Source organism: Rattus rattus, chromosome 5, assembly GCF_011064425.1.
Source record: "Rattus rattus isolate New Zealand chromosome 5, Rrattus_CSIRO_v1, whole genome shotgun sequence".
In the NCBI taxonomy this organism is placed as follows: Eukaryota; Metazoa; Chordata; class Mammalia; order Rodentia; family Muridae; genus Rattus; species Rattus rattus.
In genome coordinates, this window is record NC_046158.1 from 20,085,802 (window position 1) to 20,107,673 (window position 21,872).

The 21,872-nt window shown below is 35.6% G+C and overlaps 1 protein-coding gene across 1 annotated transcript in view; it reads left to right on the plus strand.

The window, feature by feature from the left end:
• The window catches only part of LOC116900137 (low-density lipoprotein receptor-related protein 1B-like), a 324,045-nt gene that overhangs the window by 262,339 nt on the left and 39,834 nt on the right, over positions 1-21,872 (plus strand). Inside the window, exons 8-9 of the mRNA XM_032901911.1 lie at positions 267-503; positions 20,234-20,414. Coding sequence (XP_032757802.1) covers positions 267-503; positions 20,234-20,414 — 418 coding nt within the window. The remainder of the gene's footprint in view (positions 1-266; positions 504-20,233; positions 20,415-21,872) is intronic.

Below are 21,872 nucleotides of genomic sequence, written 5' to 3' on the forward strand. Positions count from 1 at the left end.
AATGATCTGTCATGTTTGTGCTATGCAGGCAGAAGAATAATTAACTAAATATAACCCATTCAGTGAAGTAATTTCTGTTTTAATTAAAGTAATGCAATTAGCTGGCCTTCTTGCATCAAGATCCGTTTGGCATATTTTGGAGTTTAATTTCTAGTATTGAATTTTAAAAAAGCCTAATTGTGCCAGTTAATTAAACAGTGGCATTCTGCAGTGTAAAGAAGATTAGTCCGCATGGGTTGTTTATGTTTGTAATCTTTCTTCTGCAGGGCCAAAGAATGAATTGTTCCTCTTTTATGGGAAAGGACGCCCAGGAATTGTTAGAGGAATGGACTTGAATACCAAAATAGCTGATGAATGCATGATCCCCATAGAAAATCTGGTAAACCCCCGTGCTTTAGATTTCCATGCGGAAGCTAATTATATCTACTTTGCTGACACGACCAGTTTCTTAATTGGCCGGCAGAAGATAGATGGCACAGAGCGAGAAACCATCCTGAAAGATGGTAAGTGACACTGTGTGACATTGGCTTTGAAGTGTTCAGAGATGAGGCTCTGAAAAGGCCACATCCATTGTGTTTCATTGTGTTAAGCACATTCCAAATTTTCCTTTTTCATTTAAAAATATTTTATGATTCTATCAGCTCAGTGACATTAATTTTCACAGGTTTCTTATTCCCATATGCTAATACTTCTTTGAAACACTGAACTTGAACTGCCCACTCCATTTCTAACACTTCAGGAAAATAGTGATATTATTCGCCATTTGGTAAAGTGCAAAACTATAAGAATGCCTTATAGACTTTATGTTAGAATATAAGGATATGAAAGAATTCTACAGTGTTTGGTCCTCATTAGAAAATTATTTAACTCAACAAAAGTGGCAGTGTACCCATTGCTATCAAATTCTAGCACACTGTTTCTTATTCTATCAACCAAAATGGAACTGCATAGCCTTGATCTTGAAGGAGTAAATATCTTTAAGGATACTCAAACACTTAAACTTACTTCAATTTATCAAGACAAATATTGTAATAAATGTAATATGCTGTAAGCCTCACATACATGCATTTTGCTTAAACCAGTATGAAATTATCTTAGGAGTAGGCGATCAAATAATAAAAATAACATTAGCAACAGTAGAAAAAATATCATCATAATAAATAAACAGATGATCAAGTAAATGCCTATCATAATCATGGATCTCGTTTTCCTCATCTTTAAACCCTGTTTGCTTCTTGAATAGTTTAGAAATCTCAAAATCAATATATTAGGAAGGGCTGTTTGCTAGCCTATCCTATGAGTTGAAAGTTAAAAGCAAGTTTTGAAAATGGCTACCTTGATGGACAATATAATAAGCACATGGAAATTTAAAGCATTGCAATATTTAATTAATGAAATACAAATCGTCCCCAAGAAACATAGGAACTTTCTAGGCAATGGGAACATTCCTAGTCTACAGGGAATGGCAGACATCTTTACATGGGCCTCCTCAGGGACTCCTCAGTCACTGTCATTTGTCAGCTACATCTTAATGAGGAGATGCTAAAGGCAGTGTTCCCAAGAACTCCATGGAAAAAATACTATCCAGAAACAGAATGTATACCCTCAATGGATTACTATTTTAGAAATTCAATTTTCAGATACTAATGACAAAACGATTTTTGTAAGTTAGAAGTAAATATGATGAAAAACCTAATTCTCAATAATATATCAGAATTATTTCCCATATAAGATAAAATGTGAGTAAAGTCATATTTTAGGAAGACCCATCCAGTGGTCAGATGCACATGGAGTCAGAGATCATACAGACTCAAAGGAGAACCCAAAGCTTTCACATGGATCTGTGAAATGGAACAAGGGGCTCGTGGGGAGATGATTCACTCAACTCAGCTGTACTTCAAATCAAATTATTAGTGATAGAAAACTTACTCTCTGAGAGATGCAAATGAAGATTTAAAATGAAATATGAGCCACTTTCTGACACTTTTAAAATAGCTTACTGATTAAGGAAGTATGTCACCAGGATTTTGTATTCTCAAGGAGGTTCTAATTAGACATTTTGTTTTCAGTGACTATGGCAGAAACTGTCTTGCTACTTATCTCTGAAATAGAATACCAGAATTTGGGAAAATGAACTTGTACTTTCTTGCCAAGCAGATTGTTTGGTGTATCGAACTTTCAAAAGATTCTCATGAGTCATGAAAATATAACAAGAGATGTTCTTGGCTTCCTTTAGAAAAGTTTCAGTTCCTGGGCTCTGATTAGAGGTTCCCTTTGATAATCTTACTTTGGACAGCATTATCCTATCAGTGAGATTAGTGCTTCTTCACATAACAGAGATGGGATCCTTTGCTGCTATCTGAATCACCTCTTCAGGTCTTGCTGCAACCTTGCTGAAACCCTCAACACTCAAAACTTAAAAATACTTAACAATCATATTCTTATAAAAGACAAGATATATTGGTTTTTCTTTCAGTCAAGGTTATATATTTTCTTTAAAAAATCCTTTTTATAAAGTAATATTGTTAAGAGAAAATGTAAAGTTACATTGAAAACCACAAGTGTTTCTGGTTCTCATAGCCTGATTGGCAGGTGTGATCTTTCATAACTTGGGCCGCATGTTTTCATGTCCCACATGGTTTTAATGTTTCTGTAGAGGAATCATCTGTCGTGGACTCAATACCCTTCAGCATGGCTCGATGCTTTCTCTTGAAGCTTCTAACACAATTTCTTATTTTGGATAAGATAGTGTGTTTTGGCTGTCGTATAACATGGCTATTTTCTTTTCTGCTCTCTTTTCTATATGCCTCTTCATTTTAAACTTAATATTCTTTATTAAAATAAAATCCAAACTAGATTGGATTTTTTTCTGCTAATATTTCTGAAATATTTTTGCATAACATTATAGGCAATTCTGCTTCTCTTAACCCTGGAGTTAGCATATTTGAGATTTTTTTCAAGGTGTCCTAAACACACACACACACACACACACACACACACACACACACACAGAGTTATTATTATCGTTGATATTATTGAGTTGTTGTAATAGTGTACGTTGTAGTATAAAAAGGTTTCAATTTTCCTTGAAAAACTGCTGACTACTGTTCCAGGCCTTATAGTCTATCTTCTTTTGTCCACTGTAATAATAATCACTGTTCAGGAGTATATATATGAAAACAGACTAGTACTTCAATATATAATAATCGTTCTTTAAACATGACTTATTTAGTGAATAGAAGAACAATAAATATGTACTAATATTTTAGCAACTGAGAGAAGGTGTAATGCTGCATGTAGCTTCTCCTACTCTGCTTTAACCTCCAGGCAATCTATACTACCAGCTCCACCAGTTTCTTTCAGATCCACAGATGAACACACACACACACACACACACACACACACACACACAGAGAGAGAGACAGACAGACAGACAACAGACAGACAGACACACACAGACATTAACTTAAATTTCAACTTCATGGCACAATTACTGGGTGCTTCTAAGCTCCCTCGGCTATAATGCCTTTCCCTGTACTCTTAGCTCAGTAGCCTAAATCTGCCTTCAAGTTTAGTTGCTCATCTACTTTCTCCTTGTTCAGCAACTCAAACTGTCCTGAACATTACTTGTGTTTTTAATCTCTGGCGTGAGGAAATGGCCTATGGATGCTCTGCCTGAGATCTCACATGGCTAGTTACCTTTCCTTCCTCCAAAGCATGGTGAAAATCCTCCTTTCTCCCCTCTGTCTGCTAGCTTGCTTACCAGGACCCAGAAGTCTTGCCTAGTTCACTCAGCTCGTTAGCATCTAGCATCTTTATTGATTTATCAAGAACCAATTAGGGAAGAGGACCTTTTCTCATCAGAACCACCTCCTACAGTGTAAGTCTAAAGAATTTTTTAAAAAAGAAAAAACAAACAAACAAACAACAACAACCACAACAAAAAACAACTACAGTAAGACTACAGATTTATACCATCATGATAGAGAGGGAGAACAGATGAGAACATGATCATGAGGATCTGTGAGGCCATAACAGTGAGGAGTAAAAATGGTTTGCTCAAAGGATGTAGGTCTGTGTCTGTTGATCCCTTCAAAACAAAGTAGATATGTTAGAAATGAAAAGAATATAAAAAAGAACAAGGTGAAATTATGAAAGGGGGAAAAAGAAATGCACTAAAAAGGTGAAAGAGAAAAAGAAATAAAAGAAGGAAGAAAGATAGGAAGGAAGGAATATTATAATAAATCAAGAACAGAGCTATGCAGAGGTGGCCAGCTATGATAACCTTCATTATTTAACATAAGATAATATGGAGAGGAGAAAGCTGGGTGAAGACATGGGACATAAAAAATGATTAGTTGTATCATCGGCTCTCATCTAGACTCTTGCTTTTTTTCCTGAATGCTGGGAGGTACTGGCAATGGGCCATCCATTTTTCTACTCTGAATTTTCCTCTAGATAATCTGAGGCCTTGGGTTTGGCAATCCCATCTAGTCTCACTCTGAGAATTTTGAGCCACCAAAATATAGTTACTGTCAACCTTTTACAGTTTCAGCTCAAAAGAGTTCTAGAGGCTTCTATCAACAAATCTGTTTTCTCCAACTGCAATCCGAGCCCTAATGAGGCTGACACAGGAGGATCACAATTTGAATCCAGTAAATGCTGTATAATAAGATCTTGTATTAAAAATAAAAAAATTGAAAATAAGAAGAATGCTTATTTTTAAATATTAAATTTCTGGTTTGGTCAAATGAATAATAAAATACTTGGAAAGTATCAACAAGTGTATATATGTGTTACATGTGCATTTGTGTGTATGTTTGTAAGAATATATGTGTTTATCATCTGCCCTTTTAAAATATTTTTTGACAGAGTATATTTTGGGATAATTAAGCTGTCCTTAAAGTTGCTTTGTTGCACAGGCAGACCTTTAACTTGTCAACCTCTGCCTCAGCCTTTTGAGAAGCTGAGAAATATTATTTCAGTAGCAAACTCAGACATACACAAAATTTTGAGTAATAGAATTTTTCATAATTTTATAAAGTATCAACTTTCAGCATTAACTAAAACAGGAGAAACCAATTACTTAGTTGTTTCTACTACTACATGGTTCCTATTTGATATTTTACTTGGGGTTATCATACGCATGGGAGTACAGTTATAAAATTAATAACTGTACTATAGGTTAGTTATATAAAAATGTTCAGTTAAAATAATAGTCTCATCAATCAGTCTCACCAGCTCAAAAATTTGGGAGTAGCTAACATCCATAATTAAAGAGAACAGTTAACATGAAGATAGTCATTAAAAATGAATTTGGGAGGAAAGCTATTGGTCATGTGTGTTTATGCTGAACACCTTGACTCTGACATAAGTAAAAAGAAATTATTTCTATCTCCCAGCATAATCATTAAGATCAATAAGCTCTCCTGTGCAGTCCAAAATTGAATAAACTCCAGTCCTTTTTTACTCATAACCAAACAGAACTAACTAACCAACCAAATACCAAAACAAGACACAAACAGAAACAGACTTTCCAATCATTTTAAGCCACAGTGCTACCTTGGTTTGGTGAATAGAATATATGATGTCTAGATGTATGAAAATCCAAGTCTAATGAATTAACAAGTTTGCTCTGTGCCCCATTTGTATGACTTTCTGAAGAGATGGCATTGCGAACAGATTTGATTCCTTTCTTAGTTTTGCAGTAAATACTTAATCTCAATCTGGAGCTTCTACTCTGCCTTTGATTGTTCAGTTCCTGGAAAAAAAAATACAACTTTTATTATTTTCAATAAGCCTAAGCAGCATTAGACCTGGGCAGCTATCTACCCTTTTACGCTATTAGAACCTACTTTCCTATTAATAACTCCAAGTTTCATCGGGCTGCTTTTAGCTCCAATTGGCCAGCCTTCATGGCTATGCTTTCTTGACTGCTAACCAATGGTGTCTTTTTCTTCTCTCCACCTTCCTCTCTCTCCTCTCGTTGTCTCCTCCAACACCAAGTCTGGGAACTCAAAAATATGCCTATCTTAATTCTGCCCAGCACTAGGCTGTAGGCATCTTTATTCACCAATTAGAAATAATTTGGGGACAAGGTCACAAAGCATCACTTTGGTCAAAGTGTAGACTCTTTGATATTTGGAGCAATTTGACCATGGGAGTTTGTACTTAGCCTTATAATACATGGCAACAGACCAGTGCTCAACACCTAGTGCTCTGACTCTCATTACATCCGTCATTGACATTGCAGTCTTTTAACTTGATGTCTACTTTTCGTATCTCCACTTTTGTCATCATTGATAGGGAGTGGTAAGGAAATAGAAAAGGATTTCTATGAACTAATCACATTGTAAGCGGACCCATTTATGACTCTGGGGTAGCTTTAAAATTAATTATATCACTACTTAGCCAAATGTTATAGGACAAGCTTACAATCTCAGCTGATATACTTTAAAGCCAATCTAGAACAAGATTCTCTGTCTTTAAAATGGAAAGAAATAAGAAAATGCAGAAATAAGACAAATCTGGGTAAGTGTCCATGATTACAGTATGCAAACACAAAGGATGTTTTGTTCTTCAAAAGTCTAGCATGCTGGAATCTCCTATTACTAAGAGAGACAATCTAGTAAGCTCATAGACTTGATTTAAATCATATTGGAGCTCTGGGGTAGATGAGCTTTCTCTTACACTGTCTCTAGGCATTCCGGAACCATTACTAGGACATGAAGGCTGGATCCTGTGGTTTTGTTTGTTTGTTTGTTTGTTTGTTTGTTTGCTTGCTTGCTTGTTTTTCTATTAGTAATTGACTTGTCTAGGCTTGCCTGGCCTTGCCCAGTTCTTAGGCCTAGTCTCCGAAACCACCAATTTGAAGCCTGTCAGGGAGTTAGCCTAGCTTTCTCATTTGACCCTTATGAATGATATCTGTCAATTATGTTTGTGCTCAGAATCTTTCAGAGGGTTTATAGCTGAATTTCTGTACTTCTACTTCTTTGGCCAAACTAGGTGACACTGGGCTTGTGACTTCTCATCCATGAATATCTATCATTTTTGTTTGTCTGCTTGTTTGTTTTTGCTGGTATTTCTTGCTCCTTTCCAAACATTCAGTTAGTGTTGTCCTGCTACAAGTAGGGAGCTTTGGCAGGTACAGCAGAGTACCCACCTCCCCTCAGGAACACAAGGCTCAACTTCCACCCTCCTTGATAGCTGCTCACCTTTGAGCCTTTTATCTTCTTGCTTCCAGGGAGGTTTCCTATTCCTTTGCCAACTGTAGATAACTTTATTTCTGTACCCCTCACAAAGGGTTGTTCTTTGTCCTGTCATAGTGAGTAGAAAGGTCTTCTCACCCTTCCCTAGTACTTCGGCTGTTTTCTTTTGTATATGAGTTGAGTGAGTCTGAGGGATGGATTGAGTTTCTTGTCTTTGAGACACTAAGGGGTCCCTCTAAGGTTTCCTGTTCTGCTTTTAGTCTTTGTCTGTGAACTCAGTTGAAGGGATTCTTTGTGCCTGGGGTTCTTAGAGACTCAAAACTTGCACATCAAACTGCATTTACTTTCAACAATTCTTTCCTATTTTAGCTTTTAAAAATGTTTGCCACAGAACACACTTCATGAGCCTTGCTGTTCCTCTCTCAGAGACCTGGGGCCCTTCCTATTGTACTATGTATCCCTCTTTATTCAAAATCAAGGAATGTTGTGCTCTTGCAAAGCACTGGTCTTCCCCTCTTTTATGTGTTTCACTGTTCTCTGTAGCTTTTAGCGTCTTGTGTGCGAATGAGCACTGAATGCCCATTCTTCAAATTCTCTAATGCAGATGGGAATTTGAAAAGCAAGTTTGAGATATGTTTAACTTGTTTTCATCTCCTTCACCTTACCATTGTATGAAAACCCAGCTTCATTCTTCTTAATGCATAATACCCCCTGGTGATACTTTCCAACACTCATAGTTTATAAAATGGAGGCATTTGGTTGACACAAATATGTGTCACTTGCTTTCAACTAGCTTATTTGGTCTCACTTAAACAGGCCAAGTAAAATTAGAAGTATAAATTCTCACTCTACAACAAGAAATGTTCTATATATTATATTATAAAAAATTAGAACCCTGTTTTTCAAAGAGATGGTGCAAGAGAGTATGGTTAAAATCTATCTCAAAATATGATGCCTATTAACAATAAAATACATGTTTTTGGTTTATAAAAACATTTAGCTAGTATAAATCATTCAAGATGGTGAGCATGATGTCCATGTGAAAACAGCATTGTATTTTAGTAATCTGTATCCTTGTTGTAAGGAATTGTTGGTAATCAATGAGTTGATGACTTTATGTAAGGGTAAGCAAGGAGACAACATTTTGCATTCTATATCCATGAAATTTCTGCAAAATTATTCTTAGCAAAAGTTTAGTTCAGCATTGAGAACTCCAAAAGGAAGCCATCGGTATTCAGAAGTAAAGAGTAATCCAAATTTGGAATGCTGATGACAAAAGTCTGACAGAACAGAAACCACAGTCTGGAATTTCAATAGTGTAATAAACTCGAAATGAAGTTTAGAGAGAAACCTCTTCTCCTAAAATTGTATTAATATTAATAGAAACAAGAAGAAATGGTATGGAAAGGCTTAAGGTAATCTTAAAGCAGTTTAATAATTAGGTGCATCCATTCAACACACATACCAGACATTAATTATACCTTCCAGAAGCACTCAGAGATGGAACTGGAATATTTCCACTTCAGTTAATAAAAGAAGAATCAGACTTTTACTTTCTATATTATTTCTTATCCCAAATCTAAAAAAAATAAAGATATTTGGGAAGGGAAATTTTCTCTTATAATATTAAGTTTTGGAACTTTTTAAAGGTAGGATCAAATTCAGAAATGTTTATAAATGTAAATTCCAAAATTATGTCTTAGATCATGAGCAAGTACAAATATTAAGGATTACCTAAAGTAAAAGTATTCAGAATGTGCACAGCACTAAACATTATGGTGTGCATAGATTATGACAGATAGTGTTAGAAAAAGTTCAAAAGAATTTGGGAGTATGCTCCAACATGGGCGCAGAGAGATCTTCAGTAGCTTACTAACTATAGATCGCTAAGTTAACACAAGAAAATGACCTTCTCCATATCCATAGATAAAAGCCTGATAATTGATTTGAGAAAATATAAGAAAATCCAGTGTTTTCATATGCCCTCTACCATTGAGGAAGATTTAAGTTGTGCATAATATTCGAGTAAATAATCCTAATATCGACCATTTATTTTACATGAATTCTGTTTTAACTTGAGCATTCATAATTATTTTGCTCCTCACAGCATCTTAGTTTGAAACAAACTTGCATATTACAAAGTTCAGATGAATGAGGAAACATGAGATTGTACTCCATAATTCACTTATTCTAAAACATCTTGAAAGAAAGATGTTGAATTACAATTTTATAAGAGCTTATATGGCCACTCTGTGTGTGTGTGTGTGTGTGTGTGTGTGTGTGCGTATGTGTATCTGTGTGTGTGTGTGTGTGTATGTGTAGTCATGTAGAAGTTACTAACAATGTCTATTGTCATTTCTCATTACCCTGCTCTCATCTTGCTTTTGAGATAGGATCTCTAACTTGCCTTGAAGTACACATATTAAGCTTGGTCAGCTGGTCAGCAAGCCTTAGAAATTCATCTGTCTTAGCCTCGCCAGTACTGCACACATCAGCACGTACCACCATGCCTGGGTTTTCAGAGCAATTATTTTGCTTTCTGGCAGATCTCTTCAGATTTGCACACTAGATGTTGTCAACTTCACACAAACTACAAAACTACAGTCACCTTTAAACAGGCACGTTCTTTTCTGTGGGGCACTTTCCTGATTAATGATTGGACTCAATCAACTGTGTATGGTGCCTACCCCTGGTGTTGTGCTTCTGGCTTGCATAAGAATGCAAGTTGAGCAACTCTCAATAACAAGCCAGCAAACATAGTTGCATTGTGGTCTCTACTTCAGTAGCTGCTTTAAATTCCTGTCCTCTTTTCCCCTGAAGATGACATAGAAGTGGAAGTCAAATAAACTCTTTTCTCCCAAGTTGTTTTTAGTCAAAGTGGTTTATCACATCAACATTAATGTTTTTAAACAAAACATTTCACCAGTTTCTTGAATTATAAATGTAAATATTAGATAAAATATCAGATAAAAGCTATCAATCTATGAAAATAATGTTCTTCAATTTTGCAAATTGACTAAACTTTTATAATTATTATGACTTCAAGAGGCAAGATGTGCGTGTGTGTGTATGTGTGTGTGTGTTTATATAAGTCACTATATATAACCAAGTGTTATTCATTAATATTCCAGACAGAGAAGGCTATCCTTATGAAGAATATTATCTGTCATTCTATGAACATTGTTTCCTTCCACTACATTTATTCTGTTTTCATTTTTTGTAAATTTCTTCTTCATTATAAATATTTAACAGGATAATAAATGCTGTCTGATGCTAATAGTATAAGTATTTCCTTTCATATTTTTAAATATCTTGTCATCTTTTTCTGAAAAAAAAATGAGAAATTGAAATGCCCATACTTCAGGACATTCTTCAGTTTGGTAGATGGTGTTTGGAATGTAGTACAAATGTAGTGCTGAGGTAACTTAACGAACAGAATATGTTGAGAAAAATATTAAGAAAATTGTATAGTAAATAGATTTTTTCTTGGTCTTATATATAGGAAGTGAAAAGATATAGAGAATAAAAAAGTGAAGGAAATGTAATTGAATAAAAAAAAAACATTACCTAGTGCTAAGATCATGAAATTTGCATATAGGAATATGTAGAGAATAGAGAAAAAGCTCACAAATTAAGAGTTTATACAACTCCTTCAAAAATCCCAAGTTTTGGTCCCAGAATACAGGTTGAACAGCTTACAATAATCTATAACAATAGGTTAAAGGAACCCAATACCATCCATTGACTTCGGTGGGAACAGTACTCATGTGCCCAAATACATAAATGGACACACAAATACGTAATTAAAATCAAAAATTACTTAAATAGAAAAAGTAGAAAAATAGGCAAACATTGCTGTGGTCGTTAAATAGAAATGGCTGCCATAGCAAGATCAATTTAAAGGGAGTGACACTATTGGGAAGTGTGACCTCATTGGAGTGAATATGGCTTTGTTGAAAGAAGTGTGTCAGTAGGGGTGGACTTTGGCCTCTCAAATGCTCAAACCAGGACCAGTCTGGCATTGTCTCTTACTGCTGCCAGTGGATCCGGTTGTACAACATCCAGCTGCCTCTCCAGAACCATGTTTGCCTGCATGCCACCATGTTTCCTACCATGATAATGGTCTAAATCTCAAGTTGTAAGCCACCCCCAATTAAATCTTTTTTTTTTTTTGTAAGAGTTTCCATGGTTGTGGTGTTCATTCAGGGCAATTGCTAGCAAGTAGTAAGCTTCATTGTTATACATACTAAAAGATTAAAATTAAAGCCCAATGGAAAATAAGGAAAATATTTCCTCTCTAATACTATTGACTATATATGTGTGTAGGATGCTTGTTTTTGCTGTGTTGCTGGGATTTTTTTTGTTTTTGTTTGTTCTGTTTTGCTTTTTGTTTGTTTGAAGCAAGCCAGTAAGCTGCACCTCTCCATGGTGTTTATTACAGATCCTGCCCCAGCATTCTGCCCTGTTAAATTATCGCTCCAGACTTTCTTCCATAATGAACAGTAATGTGGAAGTGTAAGCCAAATAAAACTTTTTCTCATCAACTTGATTTTTGGACATGGAGTTTCATCTCATCTCAGCAATAGAAACCCTAACTAAGACACCACATTTTTTTTTTCAGACAAGATTTTTCTATGCAGCTCTATCTGTCCTGGATGTTTTTCTGTAGACCAGGGTGGTCTCGAACTCAGAGGGCAGTCGACCTCTGCCTCCCAAGCATTGAGATAAAAGGCATGTCCCACCACACCAGGCTGACCAAGTGTATTTAAATACACTCTACCAGTTAGCAAACAGTAGTATAATATAGATGAAGATTTTATATCTCAGAGTTTGTGATGGAGTCAAGTGATAAATGACTGGACAGTCATTACAAGGCAAGATAATTATTCATGAAGTGATGTAAGGCATTCATGCATTTCTTCATTCATTAAACCAATATTTGTGAGATTGTATTACATAACTATAAAGTTTTTTTTAAGTTACATGAATTTACTTAATTCTCTCTCTCTCTCTCTCTCTCTCTCTCTCTGTGTGTGTGTGTGTGTGTGTGTGTGTGTGTGTGTGTGTGTGTGTGTGTATGAAGGTCTGTGCCACAGTTCCCATGTAGATTTCAGAGGACCACTGTCAGAGTTGTCTCCTGCCAGTATGTGGCACATGGAGATTGAACTCATACGATCAGATTTGCCAGAAATTGACTTTATCCACTGAGCCACATTGGCAGCCCCAACAAGTTTTGAATCCAGAGGAAACACTGGTAGATACATGTTTAAAAATATATATCAGTTATATGTATGACTAAACTAAAGGATCTGACATGCCTTTATGTTAGTCATATACATAACTTATGTTTATTTTTAAACATCAATCTGCCAGTGTTTTCCCAGGATCTGACATGCTGCCTAAAAAAACCTTCCAAGTACAATGACATCAAGAAGGTGGTGAAGCAGGCATCTAAGGACCCATTAAAGGGCATCTTGGGCTACACTGAGGACCAGGTTATCTCCTGCAAAGTCAACAAGAATTCCCCCTCTTCCATCTTTGGTGCTGGGACTGGCATTGCTTTCAATGACAAGTTTGTAAAGCTCATTTCCTGGTATGACAATGAATAGAGATACAGCAACAGGGTGTGGACCTCATGGACTACATGGCCTCCAAGGAGTAAGAAATTCTGGACCACCTACCCCAGCAAGGACACTGAGAGCAAGAGAGAGACCTCTTATTGCTAAAGGAGTCCCTGTCCCAACTTGGCCCCCAACACTGAGCATCTCCCTCACAATTTCTATCCCAGACCCCCGTAATAACATGAGGGAACCCTCCCTACTCTCTTGTATACCATCAATAAAATTCACTGCATCCACAAAAAATAAAGGGATTGAAATAATTATCAATTATTCTATCCAAGAATTTGGCTATATAACAGGAAATGTGCCTACTTCCTAAGAGTGTGGCATTATAATTGCAAAGTAGATTTAGTCTAGTTGGACATCAACACGTAAGCTATAATCTTAAGCTTCTTTTCTTTCCTCCAAGAAGGATTGATTGAACTCATCAGTTCACTCTGTTTTTCATTTCTTATCTGTTTTCTCTCATTAGGCCTTTGAATGGAACAAAAGCTGTCATCAAAGTTTGTTTTCAGGAGCTGAAGAAATATATGACTTAGCAGTTAAGAGCAGTAATTACTGTTAACCTAGGCTCTATTCAGAGTACCCTCATGGTGGTTGACGACCTACTATAACTCCAGTTCAGGGCTGTCTAACACTGTACATGGTACACACACACACACACACACACACACACACACACACACACACACACACACACACCCCCTACACACACACTGCAGACAAACATACACACACTGTGATCATATAATAAAATTTACATATTACTGAATTTGTCACATATAAGTTAATAGATTATAAGCCATCCATTGAAGTGATGTGTCATATTTGGCAAACTTAAGGGGCCATTTGATTGCAATGCAGACTTTTTGTCTCAAGCAGGTAGAAGTCAGGAGGAGGGCGCAAATACTTATGGTCTCATAATACTTCCACTGGGTCAATGAGTTCATAGACAGGAAAGGGTCAGCTTTAACGAGCAGCTTCATTGTAGACAGAGCTTTACATAAGCAAGAATAAGCCAAAGCGTGTTCTAATACTGACAGGAGTAACAGGAAGAGACTTGGAGAGGGAAATGCAGTAAGACTGAGGTAATTTCTACTGAGATTGACTAATTCATTATGTATAGAAAAGTTAATCTGATGAAGGGGTTGCACACTCTATGCATTTCCTCTGGCTCAAACAGGGAGACAATTAAGTACTATTCATATATTGCTTGTTCAATTAAGGGAATGGTGATGCTCTGAAGCTCCTTGTGTGCCTGATTTCTGGAGTCATCTGTTGACCCATCTGCTGGATGCCTGCCTTGGCTGACTCTGTAGGCGTCATCTGGATCTGCTAGCCACTAATTAAATCCTGCACTCTTGCTTTTTTATTTTTCCATGAGCAGCTTGTAGTTTATCATCAGCCTTTTATCGTGTGTATGGATAGTTGAACTCTTATCACAGTTTTCTAGATGTGGCTCCAGTTTTTCTTCATTTATCTCTTTGTCTTAGGGTGGTCTTAGATGTCTCCTTTCTATAATAAGTGGGTGCCTTTTATAAGCCCCCTTGCTGGTAGTTTAGTGTGCTCAAATCATTTTCACCAGAAGAAAGGCTATATGAAAGGCCGTGTTGCCTTACATTTGTCTTTCAGGGCTTCTTTGAAGACAACCAGCCTGTCTACAGACATGGACTCCAAATCCCTACTTTCCTTTTATAGGATCAGCTTTGTTACCTCAGATCCAGATTCAAGCCCTTTTATTTCTCAGTCCACATTTTTCCAACTTAAAATTTTAACTATAGAATTTATTTTAACTCCAAGTGGACTTTTGCCTCTGCGAGTCATTTTTCTTCTACAATTCTGTGTTCAAACTTGCACAGGAAGTGGAGGGGCTACACTGGACATTAGTCCCATGTCTAAGCTTTCCGTGCTGACTTTTGGGTAAATGGTAAAGTCATTCACAGGATTTAATGTAGAAGTTATATATACAGCTCTTCAGCAGCTTTCATCATTAAAATACAGAATTAATAGTAAGCTGCTTGCTAATCTTGTAATTAATTTTGTTCCTATTTGCTGCTTTTTTAAAAAGACTATCTGTGAACACAGTGTTGTTAGTATATGTTTTTATTAGATGCCTATGAAGGCTTTTGCAAGGTGAACTGCTAAAGGATTTTTTCTCACCTATCACATTTACACATAATTTACATGTGTATTTCGACTGTCCCTTCCCTCTCAGTATTTATGTGATTCTAAAACAAGTGTACTTTTGTTTAATTTAATTTGGTAGTTAGTCAATCACCAGCTACATGGACATCTAAAATAATATATATTGTCCTTGTCATAGTAATTATAAGATGTGGTGAATATTGCAATTTCCTGCTGGTAATCCAAACTCAGAATATAATGACACCTACGGTTTATTGAACAGTATACTATTGTGTCCTCTATTATAGGATAGAGATATCCTATATAATGCATTTTTCCTCTTTAATCTATTGATATTTGAGATAAAAATTACCAGTTGCAGTGACACAATTGGATTTTTAATGTTTACATATCCAAACACAAAAACCTAAACCTTATTAGGAAATACATGTGGAAGCTTGTCTATGAAACAGTGTTGCAGCACGTACTGCTAGCTCTGCCTCTCCAATTTAATATGAGATAGATAAGCAATTTCCTATTCATGTGCAGGGCTCCAAAGTATTATATTTTTATAAATCATGATCTAGGTGTGAAAGTAAAATGAGTATGCAAAAATAGTTTTGCTATTTTGAATTTAAGTAGATGACAGGATTTTAACTCTGTTCTCTCTTGGAAAAAAAAGACTAAATTGGGTAATAAAAAGGTCTTCATTATAATGACTTTTCTCCTTATTTATAAGCAGGTCTCTGATGTTATCCAGAAGTTCTTAAATGTATTATACAAAATGGGATTTGTAAGCACCGGGAATCTCTAGAGGATTATTGAATTAGAAGTTACATTGTTCTGCGTAAACTATGTTTCTTGGTGTGTCAACTGAAATGAATGAGTGGGAAGTCTGTTATTATATCTAGATAATAATTGAAATTATTTTCTGATTGCAGAATTGGTAAGGATGTTGTTCTCTCTAGAGTAATAAGACAGAAATGAAAGAAAGGGGTGTAGGGAAGAGTCATTTTGTGGAATTGTATCATATGATTGTAGAGTCTGGTAAGGTTTTTTTTTTGGTAGGAATGAGTCCACAGTATAGTTCAAGTCAGTCTGGAAGCATAGTCATGTTTCTCTGGAGAACTCGATTTCTTTTCTTAAGGGTTTCAGTTCTTTGGATGAGATCAAGCCTGTAATGGAGGCTAAGAGTCTTCCAGGCTTCAACTAGTATATCATTAAGCTCCAATTAAAACATTTAACTGCTTTCCCAATCCAAATTCTCCAAGTGACATTCCTTCAAATGAAAACATGGTCAGGCCTGTCACATCAATACTGTAGTCCCTGGTACCAACTTCAGTTTTCGTTAGGGTTTCAATACTGTGAAGAGACAAAATAACCAAGATAACATTTTAATTGTGGCTGACTTACAGTTTCAGAGGTTCAGTCCATGATCATCACAGTGGGAAACATGACAGATATCCAATCAAACATGGTACTGCAAGAGCCAAAAGTTTTATATCATGATTCAAAGGCAGTCAGGACAATGGTCTGTGTCCCTCTGCCAGACTTGAGCATATATATGATACCTCAAAGCCATACCTCCACAGTGACACACTTCCCCTAACAAGGGTACACCTCCTCCACTAGTGCCATACTTTCTAATAGTGCTACTTCCCATAGGCCAAGCATATTGAAACAACCACAATTGGAATGTATTTTGCCAACCCTTTACTTCGAGGTAGTGTCCAACTTTGATGGTAAGGTATGTTTGTTGTATGTAGCAGAAGAATGGATCCTGTTTTTGCATCCACTTTGTTAGTCTGTATCTTTTAGGAGGGAATTGAGTCCACCATTTTAAGATGTATCAATGACTAATAAATCTTAATTCCTGTTATTTTATTATTGGTAGTGGTAGTTGTAGTTTGTGTGTGTGTGTGTGTGTGTGTGTGTGTGTGTGTACACATTTCTTTTCTTTTGGCTTTCTGATGTAAATTATTTATTTCCTGTGTTTTTAGAGATGTAGTGAACCTCTTTTGTTTGTAGTTTTTATTCTAGTACCTACTGTAAGGCTGGATTTGTGAATACATAGTACTTAAATTTGACTTTTCATGGGATATCTTGTCTTCTCAATTTATGCTGATTGAAGGTTTTACTGAGTATAGTAGCCTGTAGATCTCTTAGCACATACAAGACATGTGTCCAGGCCTTTTTAGCTTTTAATGTCTCCATTGAGAAGGCAGTGTGATACTAATTGGTCTCTCTTAAGTGCTACTTGCACATTTCCCTTGTATCTTTTAGTATTCTTTCTTTGTCTACAAATTTAGTGTTTTGATTACTATGTGGCAGGGAGACTTTTTATTTTTATTTTAGTTTACTTTAGTTTTTTTTTTTTTTTTTTGGTCTTAGTGTCCTGGAAACTTCAAACTTCTTGTACATTTATCAGTATTTCTTTCTTTAGGTTAGAAAATTTTTTCCTATGATTTTTGCTGAAAATATTTTCTGGACCTATGAGTTTTTCCTTCTTCTATTTCTAATATTCTTAGGTTTGGTTCTTCCATAGTATCCCAGATTTCCTACATGTTTTGTGTCAGGAACTTTTATATTTAAAAATTTTTGACTTATGTAGGAATTTCTTCTATTATATTTCAATGCTTGATTGTCTTTTCCATCTCTTGTAATTTGTTGATGAGGTTTTCAGCCGTGACTCCTGTCTGCTTACCTAGATTTTCCATATCCAAGACTCTTCTAGCTTGGGATTTTTCTTTGTTTATTTTATTTCTTCTATTTCAATTTTCATAGTTTATTTCATTTCTTTCACATGTTTTTCTTTTCTTGGATATCTTTAAGGGATTTATTCAATTCCCTTTTAAGGCCTTTATCATCTTCTTAAAATTGGTTTTAAGATTATTTTCTTGTGCTTTAGCTATGTTGGAAAATCCAGGGCTTGCTTTAGTAGGATAGCTGGGCTCTTATGGTGTCAGACTGACCTGGTTCTGGTTGACTGTGTTCTTATCCTGGCCTCTAGGCACCTGGGTTTGAGGTAGTTATACATTCAAGTGATGATTTCTGAGTTTGTATTTGCTGAATAGAGATTTTCCCCTTGGTTTCTGTTTCCTCTCTGTGTTCTTGACTGAGTGTTCACAGTTCTGGTGAATAGCAGCTCTTCCGGTCCTGTAGGAGGTCTCTGCTGTTCCTTTGGAGGCCTCTATTACCTCTGAGATCTTTGTGTGTTAGTGTTGCTTCTGGAGCTTTGGGTTCTGGATACTGGCAAGGCTTCAGGGGCTCCAGGTACCAATGTGGCCTCTGGGGTTCCTAGTACTTGCTTAGCCTCCACTGGAGCAGGAGTCTTCTGCTGGTGTTGTGGTTTGGAATCTCATTATCTTAATAGGCTAGCTAACTAAAGGAAATCCTAGAATATTATAGTAACAAATATACTTTATGCAGAACTTACTACATACTAGACATTCTTTTAAGTTATATTCTCAAAAATAAAGAAAAAAATGAAGAAATAGAAAATAAATGTAAATAAATAAATAAAATTTCACATATATATTCATTCAATCTTTGAAAACATGTTGTGAAGTAAGAATTATCCTTGTGCTCATATTTAAGCATTAGGGCATTGTAGAAAAGATCAGGTCAGTATCTTCCTTAGTTCTTGGGCTAGATGGGAAGGGACAGTGTGATTCACCACCATTGTATTCCTAATCACTTGTAAGTTACAGTTAAGTTTTCAAAACTAAAATGAAGCAATTAGGCAGCAGCTCCTTTCAAATCGTGCCTCTTTGATATCAATTCCATCTTATTACCAGTAGTATGTATTCCTGAATGATAATATATGCTATTTCCATTTGAAGAGGGCCACTGGTACAGCATAAAAAAATGCTACTGAGTTAAGAGTTTTAAGAGATAAAAATGTAAGATACCCAGGCCATTCACATACATATTTTTCTTACGTGGTGATAAATTGATAATGGCTAACATGCTCCAAGAAGTTGCTCTATATCAGGCAGTACAGCTAGAGATCCCTGCAGTAGCTCAATTATAACCTCTGTGCAGGCCTCATTGTTGGTTGACCCCAGTTTAGGACCTCAGGACAGGAGCAGGAACTATTTGCCCCTGATTATAACCAAAGAGAAAGCATGATGATTGCTTTTCTTTTTAGAGAAATCATCTTTAGATAGATTATCTCTTTAGATAGATTTATAGTGCAAGTAAAGAAATTTCTATTTATAGAATTATAGTGACTGTGTCTTGTGATAAAATAAAAAGTTACAAGTCACAAAGCCACAGTAAAAATTTAAAAACTAGATTTTCCATCTTGACTTGTTTTTACTGAAATTGATTTCAAATAAAATATCATTGTAAAATTCACCCATAAAACACGATAAATAGAAAAGAACAAACAGCTATTCTCCACTATGTTAGAATAGGCAAGTGCTCAGACAAATTAAACATCCATGAAGTATGGACAAAATTAAACATCCTTCTGAACATAGGCACAATATACCTGTGAAGTTGTTCTGGTATTCTGAAGCTTCTTGGATAGTAAGCCATAAGCACATGAGTTTGCTTTGAAATGCTGACTTTCCTTTTTGGAAAACTGAAGGTTTGGATCAGATGAACCATTAAGTTTCTTATCACTATTTCTTTTAGGTTATTTCCTGTACCTTACAGAAATACACACAGTGTCCTTAAAATGAAAATACAGGCAGCACAGAGTGGGTTTTAAAAGAGTGAGCACATGAGGAGGATAGTGGAGGAATTGAGAGGAGGAAATAGAAGTGGATTTCATCAGAACTGATATGAAATGTATAAAATCATCAACAAAAAATGTCAAATAAACAGAAGTATTGCAGATGTTCTTTGAAATTTCTGTTCATACTTACACACTCATATTTTAGGCTTCTATTTTCCTTTGATTTGTGTTTTGTATTATTCCATAGACAACTTTCTTGGTTGCAACATTCTGGTGTACGGTTAAAATAGCTTGTGATTAGTTTGTGAACATGCCTAACACTGTAATCCCTATGATGATAACAGGTCTATTATTTGCATGACAAGGTATTTAAATTAAATTGAAAAAACTCTAAAAATGGCTATATAGAAAATCACACAACAAAGATCTTGCGTTACAATTTATTTTCACTTTTCATTTCTTTCATTCTCTTTATTCTTTCTTTCTTTCTTTCTCTCTTTCATTCTGTGTGATACTTCATTAAATAAATCAGTAGTGGTGAAAGATTATTTGACTGATTATATGATTACTTTTTTCTTGCTCTTACATTTTTACAGATCTGGATAATGTAGAAGGTATTGCAGTGGACTGGATTGGAAATAACCTTTATTGGACCAATGATGGTCACAGAAAAACCATTAATGTGGCCAGGCTGGAAAAAGCTTCTCAGAGCCGGAAAACTCTGCTGGAGGGAGAAATGTCTCATCCAAGAGCAATTGTGGTAGATCCAGTCAATGGGTATGTAAGCCTGCTTCTGATGTTTCCTGTTTTATGTACATTAGCAGTGGGAAATTTTCTTTAGATTTATATGAATTGATGAATGCATGTGGGCTCAGAACATTGAAAGGAGTTACTTATTTCATGAGCTCCACTCCTAGAAAATATGTTAGATAGAAAGAGGAAAATACGTTGAACAAAGTAAAATAAGCAATTATTTGTATATTTGTATAGAGGAGATGTTCCTTAAAGATTTTTAGATAAGCACTATTCAGACAACCTGACACCAGAACACATAATCACTCAGTCAGAGACTTGATTGCTTAAACTTTTAAGCTGATCATATTTTAGGTATTGAGAACTAACGTATATTTTCTACATTTTCTGTGAACTACACATTTTGTTAAAGTAGTTACTGTGCTCCCATGTATAACAGTCTTTTGAATGGTTGCTGTCCTTATTCTCTTTCCTTGAATGACGAAATAAGTGAGCATGGATCCCATTCCATTCAATTGCAGATGAATGGTTAGATGTTAAACCCGGGCAGCCTGTCTGCAAAGTGTTTTTCTATTCCTTTATATGAGTCTATGGTGATTTTAAGCTCATTTATATTTCCATCTGGGAATATAACCTTATAGTTTTCTGCTACTTGGTCAGAATGAAGTATTTTGTGGAATAATTTGATTTTTCGTTCAGATCTAAGGCATGAAGATAAAATCATATTTATATAATATTAAAGAAATGTGAAAATTCCTAACAGAAATTTAACATTAACTGAATAGATTGCATAGTTTTGGCTTCTGATTTCTGTGTGAATGTGTCCTTCCATGCCAAGAAAATATGATCACAAATGGATATTTTTTGATCCAATGCATACACTAAAAATGAATAGGTTGTGAGAAGTTCATTGTAATCTGAAATCACTGAACTGCAGCTTCTAAACTATGTGATTTGAAAATAACTTCAAATACAAGCACAGTACATCTTCCTAGGGAGTAGATGAATCACTTTGCACGTTTTCAACAGAATTAACTACACTGTAGCTCTGACATTTTCATGTTTGGCTTTCATAATTATCTGTTCTATTACTGAAACATCCATTTCATATTAACCAAATCTTCTTAAGTCTAAATTTCTTTGTGCAGATGAAGACCATAATAGAGCTTGTGTTTTATCTTCAGCGTGAGGATAGATTTGGAGGGAGCGTGTTCACCTTCATTTTAAAGAGCCTAATTTTAGCGCCGTCTGAAAATTGGTTGAGAAAGCCCTGAGACTAGCCATGGAAGTCTGAAACAATTTGGTCAGGTGGTTATTACCAACATGACTAGTAATCAAAGGAAACATTAGCCCAAAAATTCATCCCAATATTTGGAGCTCTATATAAACATTTCCAGAGTAAGAACTTTATTTTTTCTTCTGCTTTCCACTACCATTATCTTTTAGAAGTTCATAGGGGAAACTCATTATTCATTGCAAAGA